At 40.5% G+C, this 12,135-nt stretch overlaps 1 protein-coding gene across 10 annotated transcripts in view; it reads right to left on the bottom strand.

Annotated features, from left to right (window-relative positions):
- The window catches only part of dmxl2 (Dmx-like 2), a 39,269-nt gene extending 27,134 nt beyond the window's left edge, over nt 1-12,135 (bottom strand). For 7 of the 10 annotated variants that reach the window (XM_046392467.1, XM_046392409.1, XM_046392478.1 and 4 more), the window contains exons 1-8: nt 11,735-12,135; nt 3,327-3,452; nt 3,004-3,075; nt 2,804-2,882; nt 2,452-2,596; nt 925-991; nt 636-808; nt 37-217 (exon numbers count right to left, since the gene is read on the bottom strand). In XM_046392467.1, the coding sequence (XP_046248423.1) occupies nt 37-217; nt 636-808; nt 925-991; nt 2,452-2,596; nt 2,804-2,882; nt 3,004-3,075; nt 3,327-3,452; nt 11,735-11,821 (930 nt within the window). In that variant the 5' untranslated portion in view covers nt 11,822-12,135. The remainder of the gene's footprint in view (nt 1-36; nt 218-635; nt 809-924; nt 992-2,451; nt 2,597-2,803; nt 2,883-3,003; nt 3,076-3,326; nt 3,453-11,734) is intronic. The other 3 variants (XM_046392459.1, XM_046392450.1, XM_046392417.1) reach the window with 2 other exon arrangements.

Here is a 12,135-nt window from a genome sequence, read left to right on the forward strand (position 1 = left end):
ACTTCTGGTCCGATTTGAATGTCTAAGTAAATGTACCTCCAAAGCATGTTGTATCTTGTCCTTATTGCCTGCCAGGCCTGGCAGGCTGGAGCTGAAGGATTGTGTGTTCTCAGAGATCTGTCCTCCAAGCAGGCTGTCTTCCGGCAGCAAGGTCTCTGACCACAACCTACACACACCATCCTCGCAGGATGTCAGCAACACATTGCACACCGAGCCCCTAGAACAAATTAAAATCTCCACATGTAAGAGAACATGCTTGTTTGGTTTGATGATCATCATTTTTAGATGCTTTTTTTGATGAAAATAAAAGGCAAAAATTACCACTGTTACTACTATTCCTTATCACATTTTTCATCAAAAATATCGCATATAATTATTAATTCGCATATTTCACATATAAATTTGCTTTCAAATTTACCCTAATAAATAAAGAAAAGTATAAAAGACAGGACAAAAACAAGATTACAGAGTAAAAAATAATTTTATAATTGTGTTCATTAACACATGACTCAAAAGGGGTAAATTCTGAAAAAATATATCAGGCTTTTGAAGACAACAAGCTTGCGCTAGAGGGCGCCAAAACAATTGTGCTACTGGTCAACTTGACTGTGCGGTTGCGTCTGTGACTTTCTTACTTGGGCATGAACTTGCTGGTCTTCCTCCAGGACATACCAGTGACTGAGCGAGGATGTGCCAAGTAAACAAACGAGAAGTGAACAGGAGGAGGCCTTTTATCTGAGAGGTCCTGGACCACCACAGCAGAGCGCCAGCCCGTGGTAGGATACCACACCTTAAGTAAACAGTCATCCTGTGTATGCACACACATGCACAAACATACATTATATGCAAACATCACTCCAGATCCAGCTACAAACACTATTCCAAAATGTCTTGTTTTGCAACCTGTTCACATGAATCATATACCTTTCCAACTGTTGCAAAGTACTCCCCATCAGGAGACCACTTGGCAATGTGAACAGATGCAGCAGTCCTGAGAGAAACAGAAGAATAAACAATGATATGAGCTATATTCACTTCTCCATGGGAAACTCTCTGTGTTTCTGCTGTCAGCTGTTCAATGTGTTGCTTAATGCATAAGTTTTTGCTGGTAATTTCAGAGCTTGCACTTCCCTTTTGCAGTTGCTTTCGTGGGTTATGTGTGTCATCAGATGACAATTGCTAATATGTCTGCGTCTGTTTGCACAGCTTAAAGCACAGGTCACAGAAACAAAAGAGTGGCTTACAACAGTGTATACAAAGCTCTTCTGTGAGGCTGTGGACAGGTGAGCTTGGAGAATCAGTAACTGCCTATAATGACTGTGTATATTTTTTGGTAGTAAAAATGTTGCAATTCTACAGCCTTCAAGAAGAAGAAGAATTTAAGTTAATATTCTGTCTGCACAGGGCAGAGACTAACTCTTTACTGCAGGACAGAGGACAAATATACACTAAAAACATCAGCTGACAGAAAAAGACCAGCAATGCACGACGCAGTCTTTGCCTGAGTAGGCAGTGACTTTTCAATGTAGCGTATGTCTACATTCAATGCATCAGCCCAAGTTCATCTTACACATGGACAGAACAAACGGTCAACACTAGGTTATATGCCAAGGCAGGGCTCGATCGCCTGCTTACTAAGGGAAGTAAACTCTGAAATGTCTTGGGACTGAAGGGGCAAAAATCATTCAACACAGTGTAAGAGCTTACAACATATGTGCAAATCGACAACAAAAACATTGGCCCTCATGCAAACAGAGGCACAAATTCATTCAGGAATGATAGGTTTTAAAAGCAAGCTGTGGCAAAAGGAGCCTTCTAAAGTTTTAAAATAATTATTCTGATTATGTTTCCTAGAGGACATGAAATCCAAAGACAAATTCTAAATAATGAAATATAAAAGCTACAACATTCATAAAGTAATGAATTATGAATACAAAGACACAACTACCATATAATCTCATTTCCTTTTAGGTTTGGTGAGGCACTGCCTTTCCTGACATTGCATAACTAAAGACATGTTGATCCTGTTTCACTTTCAAAGAGCAAAAGTTGGAAAAAAAAAAGAATAAAGCTGGCAGGCATTTATTTTTTCACTTCCATTTACCTGACTAAACTTGACTTAAGAAATCTTTTACTGACAAGGCCACAGAACATGAGTGGAGAGAGAAGGAATGAAGAAAATGAAGACACACAGGTCTGTTTAACACTAATTTTAATCCATTTACTGGAAGGAAATTTAAGTGTTTGCTTCCTCATAGACATTACGAGGTCACTCACTCACTTCAAAAGCAACTGTTCCTCGATAACTGTATTTGCTTCTAGACTAAATTATTGTTGTTGTTTGTCAATTTGCAGCTGAGCTAATGTACATAACCTGGAAGCAGCAACATTTTTTTTCCCATGTCAATCATGCTGAATGCTTTTACAGCATGAACCACAGCAGAAACATACTTGCACTGCCAAACACAGTTCCAGTCATTGAGGACAGGGTGGGGCTTGTCCTCAATCGTCTGCCCATCTTCCTCCTCTATCAGGGCATCTGTCGGTGGTGGAGCCCACAGCTGGAGGCGCTCAGTTGCTGCTAGGATACGGTTCCCTGAGGAGACAACAGCACCATGTTACACACCTCTCGTCCCACGTTGACGACTACAGTGCACAGAGCCACTCGCACACTGTGACTCTTACATAATGCACACGTTGTTCCCGACAAACCGCAGGGGGCCGTAATAGAAGCTGTGCGTAGAGTGTATTAATCTAGTTGGACAGTCAGCGAATCCGTTAAACACAGAAAGCATTGTCGTACCTTGTGGGTCCCATGCCAGGTTGTAGGTGATGGCATCAAGGAAGAACTGCCCAGTCTTTTGCCACTGGTAGTTAAGCTGCTGTTAGTGACAGGAGGGCGACACACACCATGCAATGTTATTGGCACACAAGTGTGATTTAACCCACTAGATGCTAATTTAAACCACAATACATGTCCATAATACTAACATTCATACTCACCTTGTGGCGTTTGTTTGGGTTGGTAGAAAGAGGTTCAAAGATGCAGACTGTGTTTCCGTAGGACGCAGCGATCTAAAAATAAAGATCTGTGTTCATCATCACAACATTACTCACCCCATCAGTGCTTCTGCACAGCCATTCCCACAGGAGAAGGGGTGGGTGGGGAGAGCAGGATGGCAAGGAGAGCAAAGCATTGGCAGTACAAGACAGCAGAAAATGCAGGGCTAAATGAACTTCTTCATGCTCGGCGTAAATGATAATGGATACATGGAAAAACGAAAACTGCGTGTGGGAGTTTGTCTGAGTGTGCAGTCAACACTTACCCTGCCAAGCTGGTGGGAGCACTCCACACAGCCCACCTGTATGTTTCCGTTCTGAGCTCCCGGGATAATCTGCACACACTCAAAGTCACTAGCCAAGATCACTACATCACAACCGGAGCCATAGGCCTGGAAAAGAAATGGGCAAAGGAGGAGGAACCAAATCAGATCAAGCCACAGAAACACATTAACCCAAAGCACTGAAACTTTAAATGCATAATACACAAAAACTTTAAATGTCTGGAAAACACTGAGTGACCTTTAATAACTTTATATTTCATAGAGTCTATTGCTTCACAGCTCTGTTTAGTTTCTTACTGCTTTGAATTTCCACTTGGATGACGAGCTGCAGTGTATGAAAACTGACATTAATCATACGATGTACATTTGCTCACCTACAGTACTGAATTCTACTGCAAACATTATTAAAAAATTTTCAAGTTTAAATCCACTTGTTTGTTCATAAAAAAGGCCTTCTGTTTTCACTCCTTTAAGGGTTATAGTAACTGATAGTATTAACTGTGAAATGCTTTTTTATTGATTAGTGGATCAAAAAACAATTAATCACCAACTATTCTAATAACGCATTAATCATTTAAGTTATGTTTCAAGCAAAAATGTCAAATACTTTCTAGTTCCATTTTTTTAAATGCAAGGATAAGTTGCTGTTCATTGTCATTTATGAGAGTAGATGAAGAGTCTTTGGGTTTGGGACTGCTGGTCGAACAAAAGAATCAATTTAAAGATGACACAAGATTTTTTTATTTATTTATTTTTACATTTTATAGACTAAATGATTAATTGATTAAAAATGAAAATAGTCAGCAGATTGATCCAAAATGGATAACTGTTACCATGATATCGTGAAACGATTATCCTACAGTGAAAATCTCGCACCGCTGCAGTGCTAATTGGATAATGTCACATAAATAACTCAAAGCACCATCATAGCACTCAATGGCACTATTGTAAATATTGCATTAGCAGTGTGAGATGTTACGAAAGGATGACCACAGCATGACAGCTACCTTAAACCATCACTGCATTGGCAGATAAAATGAACAAAGAGACCACAGAATATAACAATAAGGCAAACTTCAGATGCCGATTAACATACCCACTGTATGAAAAAGTAGCAGCTACTCATGTGCAATAAGTATACAAATACACCACAGGTTAAATTAACGGGCAGACTTGTATTAATATCTGGATTACGGGCAGCAAGGTAAATTGATACAGTGGTGGTTGCTGGCAGTTGGGAGACTATGTAGACTGGCAGCAACGGCAGCAGCACCTGGGAGACAGGCAAGCTGGACTCAAAGCAACAGTACATTCAGGAGAACTGCTTGTGTCTTTCATTATTCAGGAGAACAGGAGGAGAGGCTGGGAACCACTAGGTCACACAGCAGGACAACATTACAGCCTGTGGTATAATATAAAGTGACAGCAAGGGATAAAAGCAGAGTGAAGATTGTCATAAGATTATATGTTACGTGTTATTAGATAATTTCTGAGAGCAGCAAAAAGAGAAGCAAGGGAGATGCAGTTTGTGCTTTACTATTACTGCAGCATTTGCTCCTGCACATTAAAGGCGGTCACCGTCACGCACTGTCTAGGACTGCTCTGCACCTTCTCGCGCACACACACACACGCACACACACAAGAACGTGCAGGTCCATTTTACTCTCTTTGTCAGTGAGCTAATTTGGAGCTGGTAAGACCTTGAGTCAGGCTGGTAAGCATGAATGCATCTGCCTTTAACAGGATGACCTATCATCATTGTTTTGTTCTTTTGGCTTGGGCTTGTTTGTGTGTGTCCTGTATTTCTGTCATCATCCACAAATCCATACACACACACACACACACAGAACAACAAGGCACTGAAGGATGGCAACACAAATTCAGACGATTCATTATTAGTAGCAACATAACACTCATACATGGCATCATAGCATTAACACTGACACAGCAGTATACAGCCTGGGGAAGAGCTAGCTCAACAGCATTAACAAACAGTTGGGACTAAAATGTCATTAATGTCTTGACAGACAAAATACATTTTGAGTCAGTTTATAGATCAGTTGCTTTTAGGTTTGCTTTTTCTATGGGGAATGAGATATTCACAAGTTATTTCAAGAATATTTTACTCCCACCTTTAGCATTTTAGTAATCTTCACAAAAACTAAGCACTAGATTTTAAGAGGTCTGCCTGCATTGCTGTGTTTATCTACTGAGAGCTAATGATACTGGAGAGACAGACTGAGACAATAAAGACCAAGACATTGGAAACCTTATAACAATTAGTCAACTGGGAACGTATTCCAATCCAAAGCAGCACTTTAAAGGAATAAAATGAAGGCATTAATGTCTGCTAGACGCCCTTTTTGAACCCATCTGATGTGTAGCTAGCTGTCAGGATATTCATTTGATTTTGCAGCAGACAGCATTATGAAGCAACTAATTGTCTCTATGAATGTACTTGGATCTACACTTAAGTAACAGTAGCTTAGAAATCTGCTGACTGAATGAGTGCAACCCTGAAGCAGCAACGTTTCCTCCCTGTCAGTCATGAAAGCTGCTTACACCTAAAAAGTTGCAGTCTTTGCATAAATATTACCTCTGTCACACATTTACACTGACAAACCAGTTGCATCTGAGGGGGAACTGGAGAAATAACTTCAGTATAATTGTATTATTTTATCCATCTACTGTCCATTTGCAGGAAATGTACGTGACACTTTGTATTACACACCCTTGTATTATACACCCTTGTATTATGCTTTAAAGAGCTCAGTCACCAAACATTATTTCTGGTCTATGAAAGACAGCATGGTCAGGCTGATGGTATATTCATATTACTGACGAGAGCTAAAGACATCGATTCACATCTTGCTATCTGAATTCTGTTTGATTATTGACAAACATCATGAAGCAGGGATTTAACTGCTTTCTGAGTAAATGTATTTCAAAAGAAAAGTGCGAATGCAGGAAAACAGATAAGAGGAAGAGAGTGAGAGATCAGTTCTGCTAATGTCACTCATTCCCCATGCCTAACACAATCATGTGTGCATGGTCCACAGTCACAGCTGCTACCAAGTGGACCACCTTCGTGTGAGCTGCAGTCACTAATCTGTATTAAGACATCTTTCCCCTGCAAAGCCAATAACACAGACCTGTACTTTGGTCCCGCAATTCATAATGACATCATATGGGCCTTGTAATTGTTGTTCACTGCAGCATGACTGCAGAGAACCAGTGGCCATTAACAGCAAAACTACTCCGACTCATATCCAATTTAAACTATGAATCTAGCTTGACAACCTGCAACTGCAATTGCAGCCCCTTAATGGATCTCAAAACAAAGACAACGGCAAAGTGTCCTGTTTTTTGTTAGCACAATAAAACTACCAAACAGATTTTAATGAAATTTTGTCGACATTTAAATCATAAGCTGAAGGAAGGTTTTTACCTTGAATCTGAACCAAACAAACTCTACCATGTCAAGACAAGATCATGATACATTTTAGGTTATAATTCTTGAGCGATAAGACACAGAATTCTCATTAGCTGGTTTGGTATAGATGACAACCATTTCTGTCAGAATTCTATTAGTTTGAATTTTTGTAGGTAACAGAGGAACTTGGAGAAGGTTAGTCATGCGTGTTCTAATATGCTATGGTTGAGCACAATATCAGGCCGATATCCCATAAGCATGACACATTTCACACAATTTACCCATTTTAGAAGACATTATCTACTCACAGCAATCCCACAAAATCTTGTGGCTTTCCATCAGTGTAGCTGCAGTAACATGTTAAATTCAGAGATTTAAGTGATCGCAGAAAAATCATGTCCACCTTCGGCAAACAGGAATCACTGTCACATTATGTAATGATCTCTGTACTCTGATGCAGCTCGAGACCCAGATGAGGAATAAAAAGTCTCTATATTTTTAAGATAATAAAATTCAGAGGAATATGCAGCCTTGGCGGGTTACATGCTGTCTCTCTGTGCTTTGCAGTTTGCATGTGTTTTCTATTCTTAGTGTAACACACATCTGCTGCTCTGCATATCAAACCCACTAAGCAGTGCATTAATGACGACGGGTAAAAAAGCAGGAATAGATGTCTTTCAAGCTATGATTTTTACAACTTCTCAATAGGATATTATCATAAAAATGTCTGTTTGTCTTCCAACATACAATCAACAGAAACAAATAATACTAAATAGTTGAAAAAATGGTAAACAGTTAGAGCTGTCATACATGTCACTCAAATGGTAACAGACAACCATTTTGAACAATCAAAAATTCAAAATTTCAGTTCATGGCGGGTAACAGATTTATTATGGTATTACTGACAACAGTTGTGTGTATTGCACAGTTAGCCTCAAGTTTAAGAGCAAGGTGCATAAAATTCAACAAGACAATTAACTTACATCTTTGTTGTTATTTGATAACAGCTAATAAATATGCAATTTGTATAAGGGCAAATAAAAACTGACTTAGAGCTAGTACAAAAAACAAAACAAAACATTGAATTCTGTTTTATGTGTGCTGGTTTTTACACTGCCTAAATGCCACTGAGGAGCTCTATTTCTCGCTCACTTTATCAGACTTTTCCCTCTATTTCAGCTTTTAATTTCCACTGCATTTTAATTTGTGTCCTTCAACTTTGTCGATATACCAATGCACAAAGTTGAGTATGCAACCCTGTAGAAGCCATGCTGAAGCACAGAAACAAACAGCAAGGCCCATAGTCCACTATTCTATGATATGCAAATCTGGAAGGACACCTACTATATGTCTGGATTGTGTTCATCTGAATCTGTATATATGTATAATCACCCACCCACCCGAACTAGAAAATTTTCTCCAAGTTAGAGTCCCTCACCCACATGAACATTTCACTGCACTTCTACTGGTTCTTGTACACTATATTGCCTTCTAAATTATGTTAAGCAGCACAAGCTATCAAGGTGATTTCTTATTACTTTAATGATTAAAGAGGATGCTTTCCCATGTGCACAATAATATCACTGCAGCAAATATCATGGGACATTTAAGCAGCATAACAAAAGTCTGTAGTTATAAAACTCACAGGACAAAGGAAATAGAATTAAACCTTCAGCGTCATAAATAAATATTCTTAGACATTAGATCCTTACCACATGTCGAGAGATTTACGTAATCATTGAAGTTATGCAGCTGTGCTTTGTACTCATGCACACATCCTCTCTTATAACCCATCTTCATTTGTTAAGAACGCTATCAACCTGCAGATTAACCTCACAGATATAACTGCAATTCACACCTTACTAGTCTGGATATATTTGCAAAAGCAGTATAATTATGTCCAAATATGGCTGTGCACGGCTGAAGAGTCGATGTCACTCCATGATCACTTATGACCCACTGGAAGTGTGCTGCAGCCTCTACAAAAACCCTGTGTGTGCCTTTAATTTCTTCATCTTCTTATCACAAATTATAATTATTATTTTGCTGTTTTGGGGATATTTTTGGGCGTCAGCCGTTGGACTCTGGGCGTGTAGCAGGTTTCATAGCTGTCTCTCTCTTCTGCTCTGCGTCATGCAGATATAAAGAGCTATGCAGGTCTATGTGTTTGATGTGTGCTTCATCTGACTTCACACAAAATCCTGCAATGTGGCACCTGCCTGCAGGGTTGTGCAGAGATGTAGGAGTGTTTATTAGAACATAACCACTGAGAAACAGTGTGAAAATCATGATTTATTTCTCTGATTCACTGCTTTGTTGTGCCGCCAACACTGCTCCCTTTCTTAATTCAAAATCTAACTCACTCAACCACCAGTGCTTTCTGTGTCAGTGTCAGGGAGGGGCCTACCTGCAACTGAATCCTATACGCAAAGGTTAAAGTAATTTGCTTATCCATCTGCTCCAAAATTTAATAGGTTTAATAGCTTTTCCTTGGGCCGTGGTACACCCTTCCACCAAGTTTCATGAAAATCGGGTCAGTACTTTTTTTTTCTATAATGCTGCTAACAAACACACAAACAAACCAGACCAAAAACATAACCTCCTTGGAAGAGGTAACGAAGCCTAAAGCTTGCTCATTTGATCTAGTGCACTGGTTGCTGTAGGTTAGGTGTGTGTGTGTGTGGGGGGGGGGGGGGGGTGTGTGTGTCAGGGTCTGGCCTAGGAGCCCCAGGAGGCAATGTGAATGTAACTGCATTGGACACAATGTCTAGTGCTCTTCAAATATCCTCTCAGACACAGAAAGAAAACAGGCATAGAAACTTGGGCCCTGTGGCAATGTGCCAAGCTTTAGCCTCACAACCAGCTCTGTCCTATGTTGTTGAGCAGATATGACCCTAGGTACAAAGCATGCCTATTTACATTCAAACATCCTTGATCTGGGGTCAGTGTAAGGGGAAAGGAGGACAACTCCTCTTTATAGTTTTAACAGACATGAACACGACAAAGTATCCGTGCACTATCTTGTAAAGTATTGAGGGAATCATAAAGGAGGGAGAAAAGGTTGTCAGTATTTCTGAATAAATAAATAAATATATATAAAAATAAAACAACAGCAAAGCATCACCTCACTAATAGGCAGCAGGAACAGACCAAGCAAAGATCTGGCAGCCATTACGCTCACAGTGTTCTCAGCATGAGGGAATGGTGGCGTGTAACATAGCTTCTTGAGAATTTACTGTGAGCCGGCACTGGCAGGATTTCACTAATGTAGTCACGTTGTTTTCGTAATCTTCTACAGTCATAAAAATCAAATGAACACGGTCCTGGTGACTGACATGGCTGCTACGACCTCTGGAGTCATACGAAAAACAAAAATCATAAGATATCTGTCTCCATTTTGACCGAGCATTGAACTTAAAGGGTATTGCTTCTCATGTTCATCGTGTAATGACAAAGCAGTAGCATACTTTCTCAACGTTCAATCGTTGTGGACAGCAAACCCTAAAGTTCAGGTATATACTGTTCTAGAGAACAAATCTCTGTAATTTCTGAAAAGGTTAAAGTGCATAAAAACATGAAAATACTTTTGATATGAACAGATTATGGTAACTAAACTACGACCCCCCAGAAGCTAAACACTGGCCAGGGTGACAACTCAATCTTAAAGTAATCAGTTACAGTAAAACATAGTAATGGGTTTGGATGATTCATCAACTGTTCGCAATACAACATCTGACTCAGAAATGCCTCGGTTTTGCTGTCTATTACATTTTACTCTGTATTTAAAGCTGAACCAGCCATTTTAAGCAAAAGTGCCCCAGCATCTGTTGACATTATGAGCTACTCCGCTCTATTCCCTCTGCTCTTTAGCCATCACAAACGAGGCTGTACTATTACACAGTAGGTTCTTCCCATGTCTCACTGCACTAAATGGAATATTGACTGGCCTTCTCAGTCCAGTCAACTTGAGGCACAAATAAAAATGATGGGAAGTTGCCAGACCTCAGACAAACATATAATACGTAAAGCCCAAAGGGGTCAATAAATAACAGACACGGGATTTGGTTCAAGGTGTTGTGTTTGATCAGCATGTGTATAAATACATAAAGTCTAAACGACTGATGCTGAGCTCCACAACGAAAGCTGATAGAAGGGGCAACAGACATCGGTAAAATAAAAGTGTTTACTATTTCAGATGGAAACGCGATTTTCAATGTTATTTTCGACATCAACACATTGCCATTCAGCCCTCTAGCTCATGTATCCATATATGGCTCTCTACGTCACGACTGGCGCAGCTGATGCTAGGATGACAGCGAGCTAATGATCCGTGAGGAGGATTTAACGCCAAATGGTAGCAAGCTTAGCTAGTTCGGCAACAACACAAAACACTGCATTTTTTTCCACCCTGTAGCGGTGCGCAATTTGGCTAAGCCCCGTGCGGAGTCACCTTTAATGTGCATTGCAAAATTTCGTCGGAGCGTGTCCCGTTGCAAATATTTACCAATAATGTTATGGCTGCGCAAAGGGATTCCCTTGCAGTAAGTCTAACGTAACGACATGCAGCTAAAGGTCATTTGAGCGGCTAGCGTCTTGGACTGATAAATAGTAACTTTATCAACGTTACCCCAAAGATACAGATGCAGACGTTTCCATTGAGTATCTACTTGAGCATACTAGCTTATCAATGTCTGTCCGACTGTCATGGTAAATGAAAAGGGCTTGTGATAAGGGTGCCCCGAGTAGTCTCGACTCACTGACAGTGAATCCCTCGGTGCGGCAGACTGGCTAGCACACTTCCCGGCTAGCCAGCGCTTTAGCTCACTCGCCAGCTCGTTTCCAGACAGTATAACGCTAGCTAGCTAACTATCCAGCTAGCTAACTATCCAGCTAGCTAGCCAGTCGTTAGCACCAGTGGGTGTCATCTTAAGAGAATAATATCAAAATAAAATCTCACCGTGAAAGGAATGTCAATCACGCTTCCCACCGAATAGCAGCAATCTCCAGGGTTTACAGCTCCCGTCAGCACTTGGTGCAGATGCATTTTCCTTATATTTTAGCAGCAGATGGGATTTTTTAATTATTAATAACGAGTCCACCCTTTCGGTTTCTCCATCTAGCAATGACTGGGAATTCCATCAGTAATGTTAACGTCGTCCTCGGCCCGGCAGTGTCGTCTTCCTCCACAAACAGTAGGGGTGTGGGGACTTAGTGTTCGGCCCGTATAAATGTAATCTCACCCGGCCCTGTCATCTATTTAAACATGTAAAACTGGCCACCCGTCGCCTCTCGCTGTCAACACCATCCCTACGATTAATCGTGAGAGCCGAGGCAGCGGGATCTCTGCAGCGAACCTGA

This window comes from Scatophagus argus, chromosome 1 (genome assembly GCF_020382885.2).
Source record: "Scatophagus argus isolate fScaArg1 chromosome 1, fScaArg1.pri, whole genome shotgun sequence".
NCBI lineage: Eukaryota > Metazoa > Chordata > Actinopteri > Scatophagidae > Scatophagus > Scatophagus argus.